The sequence below is a fragment of the Martes martes genome (assembly GCF_963455335.1).
Source record: "Martes martes genome assembly, chromosome: 7".
NCBI lineage: Eukaryota > Metazoa > Chordata > Mammalia > Carnivora > Mustelidae > Martes > Martes martes.
This window is the reverse complement of record NC_137894.1, coordinates 16,898,745-16,919,159: the sequence shown is the minus strand read 5'-3', so window position 1 is coordinate 16,919,159 and position 20,415 is coordinate 16,898,745. Positions and strand designations below refer to the sequence as shown.

At 40.4% G+C, this 20,415-nt stretch overlaps 1 protein-coding gene across 3 annotated transcripts in view; it reads right to left on the bottom strand.

Moving 5' to 3' along the window:
* Positions 1-227: 227 nt before the first annotated feature.
* Positions 228-20,415, bottom strand: part of LRRC28 (leucine rich repeat containing 28) — a 155,492-nt gene continuing 135,304 nt past the window's right edge. For all 3 annotated transcript variants that reach the window (XM_080807662.1, XM_080807664.1, XM_080807663.1), the window contains one exon: positions 228-698. In XM_080807662.1, the coding sequence (XP_080663788.1) occupies positions 626-698 (73 nt within the window). In that variant the 3' untranslated portion in view covers positions 228-625. The remainder of the gene's footprint in view (positions 699-20,415) is intronic.

The window sequence follows — 20,415 nt, the reverse complement described above, 5'->3', positions numbered from 1 at the left end:
CCCTAGCAGGGCCTCCACTGGAGTCTGACTTTGCTGCCAACTCTGGCGCCCGCCCCCCCACCCCACCCCCCGCCCCCGCTGCCCCACACCCCGCCCCCCTCCCCGTGCCTGTTATTCAATAGTATGGCAGCCATAGAGCTTGCAGAACTTAGGTAAAAGCATGGAGGATAATCTCCGGGAGGAAAACAGTTCCCTGGGTACAAAAAGGAAAGGCAAAGAATAAAAGTATCTTGAAGGTACGTGTGTTCAAAAGTTCATTTCACTCTGTTATCAAATTAAAGTTCTTCAAGCAACAGGAACTTGGCTTTCAAGATCTGGGGAGGCACATCACACCGAATAGTTTGCTTATGAGACACACTCACGTGAAAAGAAAAACACGGAAGACAAGGGGTCCTTAATTTGGGGGAGGATATATTCCAACGTGGGGTGGGGGGGGGGTAGGGTGAAGGCATTTCAGCTCGGAAGCTCCATCACGACATTTCCAGAGAGTTCGGCAGCTCCCCCCCCAGCATTGCACAGGACAGGATGTGAGGGCCTGTTCCGCCAGGCTGGACGCAAACAGGGTGCGATCTGCAGGCAGCCGCGGTGTCAGGCTGGCAAGGCTCCTGGGGCTCGCGGGTGTTTATCAGCTCAGTAGGTCAAAAGTCTGCAGACACTGGGTGGAGCAGCAGTAAGCCACGAAGCTCACTGTTGTCCTCCTGGAAGGGGAAGAAAGGGAGAGAACACTGTGAGTTCAAGATTAAAGTCTCTGGATTCTTTCCATTGGGGGCCGTCTTTTCCTTTGTGAAAGTGAAGAATGAGGCCCCGCCCAAAAAGCCACCACACAAATGTAAATTTCCTTTTAAAACTGAGCTCTGGAATCAGGTGAGGTATGCATGTACTCATTTTATTAGCGGTTTTCAAGTGACATAATATCCCCCAAGTTAGCAGCTAAAGGGAAAAAAATAAGCTTTTTCCACGTTATGGTCTGAATCCTGCTTATTAGAACCAACAGTGCAATAACAGAATTTGAAATACGGTATTAAAAATCAGGTCACAGGGGCGCCTGGGTGGCTCAGTGGGTTAAAGCCTCTGCCATCGGCTCAGGTTATGATCTCAGAGTCCTGGGATCGAGTCCCGCATCGGGCTCTCTGCTTAGCGGGAAGCCTGCCTCCCCCCTCCTCTCTGCCTGCCTCTCTGCTTACTTCTGATCTCTCTCTGTCAAATAAATAAGTAAAATCTTTCTTAAAAAAAATAAATAAATAAAAAATGAAAATCACGTCACAGAACACATCACCAATTTAGCCAGAACACTTAATATTATTGAAGAAATTTTGAAAAAAAAAAGGGGGGGATTTTTTTAAGGACTTTATCCTACACATGTATTCACACAGGATTGTTTGAAGAGGTAATTTCAGAATCTCCGTAAGAAAATTGGAGGGGCTTCTTCCCGCAGAGCGGAGGAATCAGATCTCAGACTCTCATCTGGCACCTTTCCATACTGAGTCATGAGCCCTCTGACCCACTCTGGACAGCTCCAGCTACGAGAGGCCTGGTTTTCCCACCAGCAGTGCTATCCTCTGGAGTGAGGAGAGAATAATTTACTGTTGTTTCTACAAGACCTGCTGTGCTGATTATCGTCTGTTTCCCCAGCCCCTAATCCAGTCTTTGCTTTTCTCTGTTGCCCAAGAAGCTCACCTCCACAGACCCCACCACCAAAGCTGCCTGAAGGCTGGTTTTTGGACTGAATTAGGTAGGCAGAGGCATAGCAGGACAATGAAGGGCAGAGAGAGAGGAAAGTTGAATATTTTTCTTTTCTTCCTCTTTTTCAAGTCTAGTTAATTGAGGTATATTAACATACAAACATACAAGAAAATTCACCTGCCTTAAGTACACAGTTGAATGAGATTTGAATACAGTTATTTAACATCAAAATCAATATATGAAATAATTTTTATTCTCCAAAGTTTCTTGTCTTCCTTTGCAACCAACTGCCACCCCCCTCTTCAGCCCGCTGCCCACCAAGTATCGGGCATCCACTGGTCATTTTGTTTCTCTGTAAGTTTTTATTTACTTTTCCCTGGGCTCTGACAGTCTTCCAAAAGAAGCTTTGCTACCATTTTCATCTTGATTGGTAAATGCCTTCGAGGCAAGAACCAGACCTACCTCTGTGGATACTTTTGTCTTACATTTCTGGATCAGTCCTGGATTCCCTTACCAACTGGTTTCCAGCTAGGTTTGGCTGACCGGAGGATAAAGCTGCCCTAGGTGGCCCTTTTTGTAGTCCAGTAACACTTCAACACTCAGCCAGGTAATGCCCACTCTGCCTCAGCTTTTGCTTCCTGCTTGCAAAGGGCCTCGAAAATCAGCCAGAGCTCAGGACCTTCCGGGTCTTTTCTGAGTGTGTTTACATCCCTATGCATGCATGCGGCCAAACAGACTCCCAGAGACATGTTAGTGCTTCTTAAAGCCCCTACAGAAACCTTATTTCCCCAATTCCCCTTTTCAGCTTTATGGTTAGTCTACTGTTGGCCCCAACAGTTTTTCACTGCCTCAGGCAGCTGTGACATTAAGCAGTGGCCTCTAATTGGTTTGACAATTTTTGACAAACACCCCCAGGGAAGAGGCTTTTTGCATTGGTGAGCTTTGATTGAAGTCAAAAACAGATAGGCTGTCAGCAACCACCAAATCAGGACAATGACTGTGCTCTCTGGCAATGGACCTTTGAAGAAGCCCTAGCTCCCTTCCACCCCTGCTCAGTTGTTGTCAGAACGCTGGTTTTACCTGTGATTGGAGATTCTTGATTTTCAAGGTTAAGACTACAAGATGGGGCTGTGATACTTTATTACATCACAAAGATCTCTGTTGTGAGCTTCAGCCACTTTTCCTGTGTAAATGCACACCAGATTGCTGTAAGACTTTTGTTAATTTCCAGAGTACTGGGAAATTTGATGGTGAACATTTTTGCTGGTTTTCTTTTTGCTTTTGTGTTAAGATTGAGTATTGATACTCCATCTCTACCTCTCTGACTAGAGCTCCTACTGGGCAGCCCTTCTGTTGGCTCTGGTTCTCAGCAGCTTCCAGATCCCCCTTGTCCTTCAGGCCTAAAGGATAAGGATGGTAGAGCTTCCTACTGTTGTAAGTTTCCAGGGGCGTTATCATCCTTGTGGGTGCTCTGAATCCTGCCTCAACTTCTGCAAATAGTCTCTCTCCATTCATCTCTCTTCAAAATCCTCTTAATGTGTGTTTTCCAGCCAGTTTCCCAGCTGATTTAGTAAGTGTTACAAGAAGGGGCCTAAGAAAACAGCCCATCCAGATGGAATTCTGGAATTGGGTTGGCCAGTGCATGAACAGCCTTCTTACTAGGGAAAAACGGGACACTGCTAATATGCAGTGTGGTGTGGCGTCACGAGCACTCAAAAGTATCACTCAAGGAGACTGCCAAGGCAGGCTAAAGCGCTGGGAGGTCAAGTGGCTGTGGCATCCCAGCGAGTTCAGAGATTGTGCATGAGATGGCTTCTTCTGATGGCTAAAGAGATGATCGCTCCCCACCCCCCATCTCCAGCCCCACCCCCAATTAAGCACAGTGCCTTGAACTCTCAACTCAAGGCATAAGTGGGGAATCAACATTTCTGTTGGCTCTAAAGGAATTCTTATTCTGTGAAGCTACAGGAAGGACATATCTGAAGCCTGAACTTACAGGGTGCAGAACCCATGCCACCAAGACAAGAGTACATTTATGTGGAGTCTTTTCTATTAAGGTAAAGGTGCTGGCTGGGAAGGGGTAGGACCTTGAGACTTGAAATTGAAACTTCTGCCCAGACACAAAGCTGAGAACCTTGAACTTCTAATATCTCTAAACATTTCTTCACATCAGAAACAGCCTTTCTTACCTTCTGACACAACGAGTATTTCCTTGCCTAACAACATTTCACTGACTTCATCTGGCGGGGGGGGGGGGGGGTGTCACCTTAAAAGGAAACGCCTAGTCTCTTCAGAAGCCACCACCACCACCAGTCACTGTCTCTAGGCCCACAAAGGGTGTAAACTCCCAGCACAGTCTAGAGAATTCGTTGCAAGGCTGCTAATGGGGGAGAGAACATACACGAAGTTGCAGGATCTTGCCAAATTTTATGAGCAGGAGCCTGAGGAGCAAGTGTGCAAATGGATTCTAAGTAAATTCGCCAGCAAGACTAAATCTAAGGTTGGATCAGGCCAATGAGAGTGTTCACATATGCCTCAGGATTTAACGTGTTAGCCCAAGCACCTGTAATGGTTGACACAAGCCCTGAGTCAGTAAAGGCCTACAGTCAAGGGGGCAGCGATGCTGACACTCCCACTGCACACTCTAGAGGGAAGAGATCAAAGCTTTAGAGAAATGGGGACTTTGAAGTGGGTCCAATGTGGTGCAACTTGCTCAGCCACCTCCTGAAGACCTTTGGGAGAGCCAGGAAGGCACTTCCTTCACCAAGACCCAAAAGTACGCATCGATGAGGGGAAGCAGCGCACACACTTGATACTTAATAGGACACACGCCTACTAGAGGTGAGAGAGAAATCCTCCAAATTCTCTGAAAAGCCAGGGGTCTGTTGCATGGGTAAAGTTTCAGAAGAGTGACATTTAGAACTGCCCTATTAAGAAATAGATACACACTGTGGTCCCTTTGGATTTTCGGGGCAAAATATATTTGTGTGGGGATTTTTGGTTCTGCCAAGATGGAGGAGCCCAGTCTTTTCAGGTCCTTCCTCTTATGTTAAAACACAATGAACTGGCCATAACACAACAAACAAGTGTAGGAAGGCTCTGAAGAAGAGAAAAAAGGTGGACAGCTTAGGGACCTTGGGACCTGAGAGGCAACACAGCAGTGGCGAGTTCCCTAGGTTTTCTTATTACCTCTCCTATAGCTAGATAGGATGCTTGTAGAAACCCAGCACCACCAACAGGCACAGGGAAAAAAAAAAAAACAACAAACCAATCTCCAAGAAAAGCCTGTTCCCCCTAGCCAAAGGACCAGGACAGAGAGATCGGTAGAGGCAAAGTAAGTAGTTGCTTTGTGCTGGATATGGGGGAATACAGAGTGATAGCTCAAGAATACAAGGTTTCTTATAGGGTGAGAAAAATAATTTACAATGGACTGTGGTGCTGGCTGCACATATCCATGAATATAGTGAAAACTGCTGAATTGTATACTTTAAACAGGTGAATTGTAGGATACGTGAATCATCTCATTAAAGCTGTTTTAAAAATAACAGCACTGGGAGGAGAAATAGACAAATCCTCAATTAGAGTGCATACTTCAATATCCCATTCTCAGCAACTGACAGAACTAGTAGACAGAAAATCAGCAAAGACAGCAAAGACAGAAAATCAGAAAAACCAAACAACTCAATTGAACCGAAGAATCTAACTGACGTATATAGAACACTCCGCCCAACAACAGCAGAATACACTCCCCCCCCGCCCATATGTCCATGGAACATTCACCAGGATAGACTCTATCCTTGACTCTAAAACATAATTCAACAAATTGGAAAGAACTAAAATTATACAGAGGACACATGTGGTTTCATCCCTGATAAAGAGTGTAGCAATCATCACTCCTGTTCATACAAGAACAAACAGAGAACAAATTAAAAATCAACAACTTTTCTTCCAGCCACCAGGGAATAGAGTGTGTAGGACAAAGAACAACCTTGAAGTCTAGAGAGACCGGTGAATCTGGAGAGTCACAGCTGAGATCTGCTCACCTGGACAGAACACACTAGAACTGCTGGTGGCTGAGTGTAGGCTAGCCTGGGAATCAGATAGTCTTGGCGCTGTAGTCTTAGCATTGTCCCATACATTCCTGGGTTTTACCTATAGAAACCCTATAGGCTGTCATGGTAAAAATTTAAAAAAAAAAAAAAAAAAATCCCCTTGCAGCCCAGTCAGAGGGAGGAAAAGAAGCGGTGATTGTGTAACATGCGCAGAGCATTCCAGAACAAAGGACAGCTCTCCAGAGGAAAAGAATCTATCAGAGCCTTTTCCCAGCTGAAGAAAGGCACTGTTCCCACTCTAGCCCCCTCTAGTCTACCCACTTCGCCTAAGTGGGAAAAGCAAGTTATGAGACACAAGAGAGGCTTGTGAAAGTCACAGCCCAGATATACAGGCCCACTAAGATATTGAGATACAATCATAAAATCTCAGAACGCTTCTTCACCTCACACCTCAGCACTGGAGCAACTGGTTCCCAGCATAAGAACAGTGGATTACAGATAAAACAAGTGCAAGATGCTGACTCTCTGAGGAGGACTACACAGGGAAGCCCAAATTCAAGTGAGGAGACCAAAACAAGGACACTGAAAGAATTTGCATTTGAAGCCTCTGGCACCTACACCTTCAGCAAATGTAAGACACAGCCCGACTCCGAGCTTGGTTAACATAAAATTTTACACTAAATGGCTATTTACCTCAGTTCTTTTTACCCAATACAACATGTCTCACTTTCGACAAAAAATTACAGACATGACACAAGGCAAGAAAAAGCACATGTTGAATCGACAAAGAAAACTTCAGAACCAGAGCCAGGTATGACACAGATGTTAGTATTAACAGGGAATTCTGAAACGTAGAACAGAAAATCCATGATCTGGGGGACCGTTTCTAAAGGTGCAACATTTACATAATTAGCATCCCAGAAGGAGAGGAAGGAGAGAAAGGAAAAGAAATTTAAGTCCTGATGGTGAAGAACGTCACAAAGTGTGTTATAGAGCCAGTAGTGTACCAGCACCAAGCAGGATCAATATCAAAAACAAAACAAAATAACCCCAAAACAACTCATAGGCATATCATAGTCAAACTAGAAAAAAAAAGAAAAAGGACATTTTCAAAAAATCAGAGGGCAAAAAAAAAAAAAAAAAAAAAAAAAATCAACAAAAAAACCCCCCTTATCTATGGAAGAACAAGTACATGAACTATAGAGGCCTTATTAGAAACCACGCAAGCAAGAAAAGAGTGGAGTAAAATAATTAGTGTGCTAAAAAAAAAACTACCTTAGAATTCTATACCCAATAAAATTATCCTGACCTATGGAAGAACAAGCATATGAACTACAGTGGACTTATTTCGTGCAATCAAGAAAAGAATGGAAAAAAAAAAAAAGAGAGAAAGAAAAGAATGGAGTAAAATATTTAGTATGCTCAAAGGAAAAAAAAATCACTACCTTAATCCTATACCCAGTAAAATTATCCTTCAAAAGAAAGGAGTATAAAGAGTTTTTCAGACAAGCTGATAACTGAGGAAAATTCACTGCCAGACAGACTTGCCCTGCAAGAAAGGTTGGAAAGAGTTCTTTGGTGAGAAGGAAAAGAATGTATGTCAGAACCCAGATCTAAAAAAACTGGGAAGCCTACTGGAGAAGGAATAAAGGTAACATAAAATACTTTATTTTTCTAATTTCCAATTATCTACAGTATAATTTGCTTAAAGTAATAAGGGTAGCAACATGTAGTGTGAGTACCACAGATGGATAGTGACATGAACAACAGCAATTTCCTAAAGGGTGACAAAGGAATGTGGAATGTTCTGTTACAAGACACCTGCACTACACATTGAGTAATAGAGTATCCTTTGAAGATGGGCTTTTGTGAAAAAATGTATATTGCAAATGCTAAGGAAACCACTATACATTTTTGAAAAAGGAGTAGAATTGGTATGCTAAGAGGGAAGATAAAATGGAATCATGTAAAATGCTCAATTAAAACCAGAGTAGACAGAAAATGGGGGGGGGGTAGAGAAAGTTAAAACAAATATAAAAAATTGAAAATAATTATAAACACAGTAGATATTAAACCAACTAAATCAATAATCACTTTAAATTTGAATTGTCTAACTAAACCAATTAAAAGAAAATACATCAGTGGATGAAAAATGAGATCCAACTATATTCTGCGTACAAGAAATCCACATGAAACATACAGATGTGGACAGGTTAAGAGTAAAGGGAGGGGGAAGGATAAAGCACGTTAACACTAATGTTAAATAAGGCATGTTAACACTAATCAAAAGAAAGGTGGAATAGTTTTATAAATTTCAGATGAAGTGGACTTCAGGACAAGGAAAAGTATCAGACATAAGGAGGGGCATGACATCACGATACAGGTGTTAATTCTCCAAAAAGATGTAACAATGTGAAATGTGTGTGAACCTAATAACAGAGCATCAAAACAGTTGAGGCACAAAATGATAGAACTGTAAGAAGAAAAAGACACACTATTTGAGTGGGAGATTTCAACACCCCTGTTTAAGTAACTGATATATCCAGAAAGAAGAAAAAAATAAGGGAAAATATAGTTGAACTCAACACCATTAATCAACCGGACCTGACATTTATAGATACTCTATCCAACGACAGAGAAATAACACATTCTTCTCAAGCTCATGTGTAATATTATTCAGCAAAATAGACCACACTCTAGGACATAAAATCACAGCATAAAAAATTTAAAGGAAGAGAAATCATACAAATGTTGTTCTTAGACCACTACTGGAACTGAATTTAGAAATCAATAATAGAAAGACAAGTGGAAAAATCCCCAAATATTTGAAAATTGAATGATTAAATTCTAAAAAATACAGGGGTGAAAGAACAGGTCTCCAGAGAAACTAAAATGTTTTGAACTGAGGGGCACCTGGGTGGCTCTGTTAGTTAAGTGTCCAATTCTTAATTTTGGCTCAAGTCATGATCTCAGGGTCATGGGATTGAGTCCTGTGTAGTCTGCTTGAGCTTCTCTCTCTCCCTCTGCCCCTCTCCCAGCTTGTGCTCTCTCTCTCAAAAAATAAAATAATCTTTAGAAGAATATTTTGAATTGAATGAAAGTGAAATACAACTGATCAAAAAATTGTGGGTGCAGCAGAAGCAGTATTAAAGGGAAGCTCGTAGCAAATGAAACACATGTATCAGAAAAGAAGAAAGCTCTAAAATCAATAATCTGAGCTTCCATCAGGAAGTCAGAGAATGAAAAACAATTTATGCAGAAAGTCTAAAGTAAGTAAAAATCATAGAGCATATTCTCTGTCCATAATGGAATCAAATTAGAAATCCGTAACAGAAAGACAACAGGAAAATCTCCAAATGTGGAAATAAAATAACACAGTTCTTTGACCTCCTCTGACTCTTGGGTCAAATGACTACTTTCCCATGGATTAAAGAGGCAGTCTCAAAGGATATAAAAACTTACATGAACTGAATAAAAACGAAAATACAACATATCAAAAAATTTAAGACATAGTAAAACAGTGCTGAGAGAGAAATTTAGAGTGCTTAAATGCTTGTTAAAAAGAAGGAAAGGTCTCAAATCAATAATCTGAGCTTCTACTCTAACCCCCTACCCCCCTCCCCAAAAGGCAAAGTAAACCCGAAGCTAGCAGAGGGAATAAATAATAAAGAAATCAATGAAATTGAAAATTTTACTAGGACTAAGAAGATCAATAAAAATTGATACATCTTCAGTAAGACTGACAAAGATAAACAGAGGGAAAGAAATGAAACAAGTGATGTCACGACAGATCCTGAATCCATTAAAAATAAAAGAATATTATGAACAACTTCATAATCATAAATTTGTGAACTGAGAATAGATGAATTCCTTGAAAACTACAAACTACCAACCAACACTCAGTCAAGATGAAATATCAGCCTAAATAGTATAAATAAATAAATAAAATAAAATAAATAACTATTAAAGAATAGTTATAAAATAAAATAAATAACTATTAAAGAAACTGATTTTGTAATTAAAAAAGAAATTTCCAGGCTCAGATGATTTCACTGGAGCATCTATCAAACATTTAAAGAAGAGCTAGGAGGAATTTTTACACAATCTCTTGCAGAAAAATAGAAAAGGAGGAACACTTCCCTACTCATTTTATGAGGCCAGTATTACTCTGACTCTAAAGCCAAAGAGTACAAATCTAGAAAACTACAGACCAGATCTCTCACAAACACGGATACAAAAATCCTCAACAAAGAAATCCTCAACTAAATTAATATAGAAATGTAGAAAAAGAACAATACTCCATGATCAAATGGGAGTTATTCTGGGTACGTAAGACTGGTTTAATATTTGAAAATCAATTTCATCCACCATTTCAAAAGGTGACTTAAAAAAAAAAAATCGTATGATATCAGTGGACTCAGGAAAAACATTTGACAAAATACAACATCCATTCATGATAAAATGTCTCAGCAAACTAGGAACAGAGGGGACTCTTCTACAATTTGATAATTAGAATCTTAAACAAACAAACCAAAAAACCCTACTGCTAACATAACACTTTAAAGTAATATTTACTTTCACCACCTTAAGCAACAAAACTTGAAGTTTTAACCAGTGCACTAAGGCAAGAAAAAGAAATAAAAGGCATACAGAGTGGAAGGGGGAGAAGTAAAACTATTTCTACTTTCAGATGGCATGATATGATTGTCTACATAGAAAATACAAGGGATCCTTAATATATACTCCTAGACTCTTAAGCAAGTTCAGCAAGGTTGCAAGCACATTAGATCAAAACACAAAAATAAATCACATTTCCACACACTAATAATGAACACATGAAAATTGGAATTTAAAAATATAATATATAGTCACAAAGAAAGGGAAATATTTGGGTGTAAATTTAACAAAATAAGGATCTGAACACTGAAAATTATTAAATACTGATGGAAGAAATAAAAGAGCACCTAAATACATGGAGAATCATGGTATTCATACACTGGCAGAATCAACATAGCAAAGATGTTAATTCTCTCCAAGTTGATCTATAGATCAAATGCAGTTCTTTTTAAAATCCACCACAACGGTCTTTTATTCTGAGACAAAGATAAGCTTATTCTAAAATGTATATGGAAATGCAGAGGCCCTAGAATAGTTAATACGATCTGGAAAGAGAAGACTAAAGTAGAAATATCACTTTATCTGATATTAAGACTCAATATATAACTACAGAATCAACACAGTTTGGCGCTGAGAGACAGACACAGATCAATGGAGTGGAATGGGGAGCATCCTTATAACCTTGGGGTAAGTAAAGATTACTTAGGACACAAAAAGCACTAAATATAAAATTAAAATGGAAAAATCTGACTCGACCAAAATTAAAACATTCTGCGCTCCAAATTACACTCCTAAGAAAATGAAGAGGAAAGCATCACTTTTGAGATTTTCTCAATTCAGGAAACTACATAAATGTTAAGTCACTAGATACTTTGTTTTACCTTAATTAAAAAAAAATAAAGTTGGTTAGAACCCTATTTCAGATAATTTGCTAGACGAGAATGTACATATTTGTATACATCACAACTGAAATGAAACTCAGACATAAGATGATCTTAAATGGTAAGTGGATTTTTGAGGATCAGCTAATCAAACTTAACTCTCCTTGCTTTAAAAAAAATCATTATGTTATGTGACAATCACTCATAGAAGCAATACATTTCTGGGGCACCTGGGTGTCTCAGTGGGTTAAGCCTCTGCCTTCGGCTCAGGTCATGATCTCAGGGTCCTGGGATCAAGCCCCGCATTGGGTTTTCTGCTCCGCGGGGAGCCTGCTTCCTCCTCTCTCTCTGCCTGCCTCTCTGCCTACTTGTGATCTCTGTCTGTCAAATAAATAAAATCTTAAAAAAAAAAAGAAGCAGCAGCAATACATTTCATGCCACTGAGTTTTTTAAAAATGAAGATTTTAGGTAAAAGAATTCAACTCCATAAAGATTTTTTCTTTTAACTTACTGAAATGTCATGCCCATTGGCATCATTAACGCCTTATGATATTTAAGGGAGTAGGGGTGGGTAAAGCGGAGGTGTCATATTTGTGCTACAAAAAAAAAAAATCCCAACTCTGTGTACTTACTTACTTTTGGGGAGTGATCTAACAACACATTGTATCTGCTTGTTGCATTAATGATCTAAGTTGTTACAAGTTCACCAAGTCTACCACCTAAAGAATGGATTTGTGCTGGTTTGATCCTTTAAGATTCCAGAAATGTGGCTCCAGAGACAGGATAGTTTTAGGGAGAAATTCTGAGCTAAGCAATAAACTCTATGGTTAGGAAAAAGATACTAGTAAATCCTACAAAGAACATCAGACATGACATTTGTTGCTTTAGAATCTCTGAACTTATTTATAGGCGAGGCAGGAAAAAGCGCATTTCAGCTTAGTTTTAAAATACAGAAATACCACTATTCTTAAAAAAAAAATCACAATGTGGTTGGCACATACTGGAGCCCAAAATATCATAAGAAATATGGTATTTTCTTTGCAAACGTGCTTCCTGATTAGAAACAAAAAGCATAGCTTTGACTCATACAGAAATTCAAGCCAGAAGAAAAATAATATTTATTAGACAGAATTTATCAGATGACATCCCAAGCCTGTGCACATATTAACTTAAGGGAGAATCATCTCATGACATATTTACATTTGTACATTTATGTTAGCGGTGACTGTCTCTCATGGGAAGATCCTGTGTGCAGTACACATTGGCTTCTGCACTTGATGGGTCTGTGCCCTAGAACGTTAGGGGTGATCTATGCATGGGGAAAGAAGTATCAGCTGGTTTGGTCACAGCTGAATCCCTTGTACCTAGTACCGAATTTGGCACATAACACATGATCAATACATAATTGTTGAGTGATACAAGGAGGAAAAAACAGTTAAGAACAATTCACCTCATTTGTTGAAGAATATTTTGCCTGTGCAAAGTTTCATTAGTCACCTTAAGAGGGTGCCAATGACAAACCAGTAGACTGTGGACTCTGAGAAACAAACCAAGGGTTTTGGAGGGGAGGGGGGTAGGGGGTTGGGTGAGCCTGGTGGTGGGTATTAAGGAGGGCACGTATTGCACAGAGCACGGGGTGTGGTGCATAAACAATGAATTTGGGAACAGGAAAAAAAAATAAAATTAAATACAATTAAAAAAAAAAGAGGGTGCCAATTCTGCTGAAAGAAACACAAAAATTCCAAACACAAGTAAGCAAATAATGCCAGTATTAACTGATGTTAATTGTTTCACAGAAGAAAGTACTAGCCATAAAAAGCAAAGGTAAGGAAATGAGAAACATCTCCTACTAAGTGATCTGACCATGTAAGAATCCGAAGAGATTGTTTACAGATAAACTAGAGTACATCAGAGAAGGGAGTGCCAAGTTGTTCGGAAAGACAGAGGGAAGCCATAAGACAAAGAGCTCTACGTGCCTCTCACAAACAGGTCTATATCCCACGACAGTCACCGAGACAGCTGGCTCTTTCATGTCATCCCTCTGGCCTCAAAGACCAAGGAGAATTCCCGAAGAAAACCAAACTCTAACTCTGAGCTTGAAAGCAGTGGACAGCAGCCATTGGTGTGGTTACCTACTTACCTGCTTGCAGGGGAGGTGATCTGCCGTTATTCTGAGCAATTTGGAAGTAACGCCAATGGCACTTTTAAAACAGGAATAGGAAAAACAAAATTCCAAAATTCACGTGGAACCAACAAAAATAGCCAAAAATAATCTTGAGAAAGAACAAGACTGGAGGCATCTCACTTCCTGACTTCAAAATATTTTACAAAGCTTCAGTAATCAGAACAGTATGGTACTGGCATAAAGACAGATACACAGACAAATGGAAGAGGACAGAAAGCCTAGAAATAGACCCACACATACGCTGTCAACGGACCTTCCACAAGGAAGCCAAGAACACACGATGGGAGAAGGACAGTCTCTTCGAGAAATGGCGCTGGGAAGCTGGACACCCACAGGCAAAAGAATGAAATTGGACCTTCGTCCTGCACCGTGCGTAAGAAGATCAACTCAAAATGGATCAAAGACATATGCAAGACCTGAAACTATAAAACTCCTAGAGGAAATGTGGTATAAATAAGGGGGAATCTTGACATTGGACTTGGCAACGATTTCTTGGATATGACACCAAAAGCACAACAACAAAAGTAAAAATAGGCGAGTGGGACTGTATCACCCTAAAAAGCTTCTGCACCCTAAAAAGCACACCTGGGTGGTTCAGTCGGTTAAGAGACTGCCTTCAGCTCAGGTCATGATCCTGGGATTATGGGATTGAGCCCCACATCGGGCTCCTTGCTCAGTGGGGAGCCTGCTTCTCCCTCTGCCTGCTGCTCCCCTGCTTGTGCTAGCTCTCTCTCTCTGACAAATAAATAAATAAAATCTTAAAAAAATAAAATAGAAAAATAGAAAGCTTCTGCACAGCAAAGATCACAATCAACAAAAGGAAAAAGCAAATTACAAAATACTGAAAAATATTTGAGAACCCCATATTTGATAACAGGTTAATATCTAAAATATAAGGAACTTATATAACTCAGTAGCGAAAAACAATCTGATTTAAAAATGGGCAGAGGACTGGGGCACCTGGGTGGCTCAGTGGGTTAAAGCCTCTGCCTTCGCCTCAGGTCATGATCCCAGAGTCCTGGGATCGAGCCCCACATCGGGCTCTCTGCTCAGCAGGGAGCCTGCTTCCTCCTCTCTCTCTGCCTGCTTCTCTGCCTACTTGTGATCTCCATCTGTCAAATAAATAAATAAAATCTTAAAAAAAAAAATGGGCAGAGGATTTACACGGACATTTCTCCAAAGGCAAATGGCCAACAAGTGTATGAAAAGGTGTTCAACATCACTAATCATCAGGGACATACAAATCAAAACCACAATGAGATCTCACCTCATACCTGTGAGGATGGCTATTATAAAAACCACCACCACCACCACCAAAACAACCAAAACACCAAACAAACAAAAAATAACAAGAGTTGGAAAAGATGTAGAGAAACTGGAATCACTGTATACTCTTGGTGGGAGTGGAATATGGTGCAGCTGCTATGGAAAATTGTACGGCAGTTCCTTAAAAAATTAAAATAGAATTATCCTGTAATCCAGAGATCCCACTTCTGAGTACATAACCAAAAGAACTGAGATCAGAGTCTCCAAGAAATACCTGTACTCCCATGTTCACTATGGCATTATTCACTGAAATACCCAAGGTATAAAAACAACTTAGGTGTCCACTGATGGGTGAATGGATGAAGACAATATGGTATAAATGTACAAAAGAATATTATTTAGACTTAAAAAAAAAAGAAGGATGTCCTTCCATAGGCAACAATATGGACAGACCTGCAGGACGTTAAGCTAAGTGACATAAGCCAGCCACAAAAGGACAGGATTTCACTTATATGAAGTCTCTAAAAAAGTAAAACTCTTAGAAGCAGAGAGTAGAATGGTGGTTGCCAGGGGCTGGGGGGGCGGGCAGAGATGGGAGCTGTTCAGTTTCAGTTACGCAAACCGAACAAGTTCTAGAATCCTGCTGCGGAATGTAGTCCCTATCGTTAAATAATACTGTACTGCGCGCTTGAAAATTTGTTAGAAGGGTACATCTCATGTTTAAATGTTCTTACCACAATTTAAAAAACACAAGGAAATAGAGTGCCAATGATCTGATTCAACGGATCCTTAGCTAAGAGGTCAACTTAGAGAGATTCTACTTTAGCCTAAAATATTACCAATGGTCATTTCTAGTGGGAGTGCTTCCATTTGAAATAGGTTCCTTTTGCAGAATTGTATTTTCTATGACAATGTATGAATTAAATAGATACACTTTGTCCCCCCCTACCCCAATAAAAATAAAAAAGAAACCACGGGTCTTACTCATGTTTTAATAAACAAACATATTTTTAATTTCTAAAGCAGTAATAGTTTGTTGTAAAAATTTAAATCTACTCAAATGAAACCACTGTTATGTTGAAAGCAGTTTTTACTATATATAGTGTATATTCATTCATACCCATATTTGACAAATACTGGGTCACAGTATGCAACCTGTTTAAAATCTTTTTTGTTCTGTTTTTGTTTTTGTTTTTGTTTTTAGAGAGGGAGAGAGAGAATCTTAAGCATGCTCCATGCCCCATGGGAGACTGATGTGGGGCTTAATCATACAACCCTGAGATCATAACTTGAGCCAAAATCAAGAGTTAGACACTTAACTGACTAAGCCACCCAGGCGCCCCTAAAAATATTTTTAACTAAACTGAAAAATTTTTGCTAGAGAACCTTTTCTTTTTTAATCTGTATAAAGTTTTAAGCAAAGGATTAAGAAAAATCCCTCTCTCTATATATATATTTCAAATCGTTGGTTTGGTGCAATTGTAAAATACATCCTCTCTGGCAATATTCAAGACTCGATAGTATATGGAATTGAAAATTAAAGTCCCTCCCGACTACCCTATAACCCCACATGCCTCCCTCCCAAAACAACCAGAGGAAAGAGTTAGAGACATATATTCTGCTGGGCCTCTTAGTATACACGCGCGCACGCACGTGCACGCGCACACACACAGGTGCACGCACACACACACACACATTTCAAAAGTATTTTGTTCAGATTATTAGAACATATCTTCATTTTGTATTTGAGTACTGCTTCAACATTTCTTCATGCTATATGGTGATTCTATTAGTAACTAACCGCAGTGTAGCGTCGGAAACACAGATATGAAGCAAGACTGCTAGGGTTCAAATTCCAGCTCTGCTATGAAACCTTGGCCCAGGTTCTGATATTCCTGCACCTCAGTCTCACCTCTCCCCACCTGCTGTAAAATGGAGATGATGTTAGTTTGAACCACATGTAAGGGCCAAGGTACATGATTACTATGATTCAATCTTGTTTTTAAATTTTTTAATTTTATTTTTAATTTTTTTTTCCTGATTCCGTCTAGTAACAGACCTATCTTCTAGAGAAGTAACCGAGCTCAGCTTCCAAGCTGGATCTCCTGACCCCTAAGGCCAGGAAGTTCTTCCCACTCCAGCCTATGGCCTCGTGGCACAAAAACAGAGATGTTACAGCACCAATACCTAAGTGTTCACTTCAGTATCTGTTACAGCTAAACCTTCCCCCAATGATATGGGAAGAACCACTGGGATTCTGGGCCATTTGTAGCTCCTGTCCCAAAACATTCTGGTGATTTAAATGAAACCCTTTGAAAGTCTATGACAATTAATTTTAGTTGTCAACTTGACTGGGCCATGGTGCTCAGCTGTTTGGTCAAACAACCAATCTAGATGCTGCTGTGCAAATATTTTTAAGATGTGATTAACATTTAAATCAGTAGACTTTGAATAAAGCAGATTCCACTCCATGATTTGGGTGGTCCTCATCTAATCAGCTGATGACCTGAAGGACAAAGCAAAAAGGTAGAAAGACTTTTCTTTAAGACAATGACCTGCTTGGGGCACCTGGGTGGCTCAGTGGGTTAAGCCTCTGCCTTCAGCTCAGGTCGTGATCTCAGGGTCCTGGGATCGAGCCCCACATCGGGCTTTCTGCTCAGCAGGGAGTCTGCTCTCTCTCTCTCTGCCTGCCTCTCTGCCTACTTGTGATCTCTGTCAAATAAATAAAATCTTAAAAAAAAAAAAAAAAGACAGTGACCTGCTTGAGTTTCAAGCCTATGCCCTGCAGAATTCAGACTCAAGACCACAACATCAACTGTTGAATTTCCAGCCTGCCGGTCTGCCCTATAGTTTTGGATTTGCCAGCCCCCCACCACTCTGTGAGTCAATTCCTTAAAATCAATTAATCTCTATATATACAGATACAGATAGAGATTCCATTTTTCTGGACAACCCTTAACTAATACAGATAAAGCTACTGGGAAGTGAGAAGCTGCTGTAACAAATACTTAAAAATCTAGAAGTGGCCCTGAAATTGGGTGACAAGTAGAAGGTGGAAGAATTCCGAGCTGCATGGTAGACAAAGCCTACACTGCCTTGAAGAAACTGCTGGTAGAAATGCAGACATTAAAGAGTATCTGGTGAGGCTCACAAAGGACAGAGGGGGGCTGTAGACAGAGCTTCTACTGTCTCAGAGAATACATACATCGTCGTCACCAGAATGCTGAGTTGAAGGTGCATTTGCTGAGGTCTTGGGCAAAAGGGGGGGATGTGTTACTAGAAACTGGAAGAAAGGTGAGGGGATTATAAAGCACACAGGACTTGGCGGAACTGAGTTCTGCTGGATGGAAAGCAGAACTTGTCAGCAACGATCCTGGATGTTTAGCCGAGGAGATTTCTAAGCAAAGGGTGGAAGGCATGGCCTGGTTTCTCCTTGCTGCTTACAGTAAAATGGTAGAGGAGGGAGCTAAGTCAAGGGAACTGTTAGGCAAAAAGGAACCAGAATTTGAAGATCTGGAACATTCTCAGCCTATCCATATTATAAATAATGAGAAAGCTTGCTCTGGAGAGAACACCAAGGGACAACTGTTCATACAGTCAACCATTTCAGCGGAAATGCTGACAGCCTGGACTGAAGGGGAGAGAGATGGGGACAGAATGAAAAAGGCTGTCAGGCTTCAGGTATTCTCCTAGCAGGAAAGGAGCAAGAGAGCTATCAGGGAAAGGGAAGAAGGACCCTGGGGATGGGGCAATTTTCTTGGTTTTAGAAGACAGGCACCCCCCAAGACCAAGGCGGGTGCACCACTGTGGTGGGCCCAAAGGACAGAGCATCTAGCCAAAGAATGTTATTCTTTAGCATTAAAATCTAACAGAATTTGCCCTTCTAGGTTTTGGACCCGTTTGGGACTCATTACCTCTTTTTCCCTTCCGATCTTCTCCCTTTTGCAATGGGAATGTCTATGCTACACTTGTCCAAACATTACATAATGGAGCAGATAACTTGGTTCATAAATGGAGAAGAGTCCTGCCCGGGGATGAATTATACCCAAGTTTTACCCATACCTGATTTAGATATTTAAGATGAGATTTTTGAACTTAAACAAGTTGATATTGGAATGCGTTAGGATTTGGGGGGTATTGGGATGGGATGAATTTATTTTGCATGCGAGAAGGACATGAACTTTCGGACCAGAAGGTTACGGGTTGAACTGTATCCTTCCAAATTCGTATGTTGAAGCCCTACAATGCGACGGTATTTGGAGTACTGGATGGTATTTGGCTTTCTGGAGATAATTAGGTTTAGATGAGGTCATGAGGATAGGGCCCTCATAAAAAGAAGAGACACTAGAGAGCTTGTGCCCGTGTGCTCACACTCTCTCTGCCACATGAGGCAGCAAAAAAGCGCCATCTGCAAACCAAGAAGAAAGCTCCCTCCAGGTGCACCTGACTCCGGACTTCCAGCCTCTGAACTGCGAAATGAACTTCTGTTAGTTAAGCCACTCAGGTATGGTATTTTGTTACGGTAGCCTGAACAGAGGAATACGGTGACATTATCTGGGATCAGGATCATTGCAGGTGTAATTAGTTAAGTGAGGAGGCGTCAGTAAGGGCCCAGCCTACTGGTGTCCTCAGCAAGGAGGGAGGTGTAGACGCAGAGACAGACATACACAGAGAGAAGATGAGGTGAAGACACAGGGAGAAGACAGCCATCTCTAAGCCAAGGAGAGAGGCCTGGAACAGACCCTTCCCTCAACAGCCCTCAGAAGGGACTGGCCCTGCCAACATGCTGAGTTTAGACGTCTCGCCTCCACAACCGTGCGGCAACAGATATCCTCTTATTTAAGTCACCCAGTTTTGTGGCACTTTGTTGCAGCATTCCTAGCAAATGAATACGCACCTCTGAAAAGCTCGAGTAACCTGATTTCCTAATGGGAAATATAGAACTTGTGTAAATCATGATTGTGTGGGGGAAAGCCAGACATGTTGTTATAATAATAAATAACCTTCTATGCTGATGTTCTCCATTTTAATAAATGAACATAAGTTTGGGGAATGAACACTTGCTATGCTTATAAGGATTCAAAGTCATGAATATACTAGTCGTTCTTCTCTGTTATGGATATTTGAAAGTTTGGGTGTCTATTGTTTAGGCAAAATACTATAATTTCTTTTTACTGAATTCTGTATTAAATTTAGGTTGAAACTAACACTTGTGTGGGACTTGGTATTTTAGAAGAATATCCAATATGTTCTTTTAAAATAATGCCAGATGTCTACATTAATTTCGATATTGGCTGATACAATGCATTATTTTATGACAAGCAATGCGAACTAAACTGAATATATTATAAAACTTAAAAATATTATTATCAAGACCTTTTAGAGTTTATGATATCAAAAATATTGATTTTATCTTCAGCAGTAAGCTACTGAATTCAAGTATTTGGTTTTCAGTTACAAAAGAAAGTACTTTAAAGACTATGATAGAAACTGATGTCAATGCTTTTAATACAATCTCCATAGCAACATGGGAAGGAACAAAGTCTGGTGGACCAAATGAAAGCCACAGACTCTCAATTTCAACCCTAGCATTAACTCACCACAGAAAGCCATGTTTACATCTTGGCATTTCATCTTTGCTATAAACACAGGCACTGCTGGCTTTGCTCAACAAACGGGCATTGCCCAAGTCCTATGTACTGGATATATTCATTTTATTATGCTAAGACTA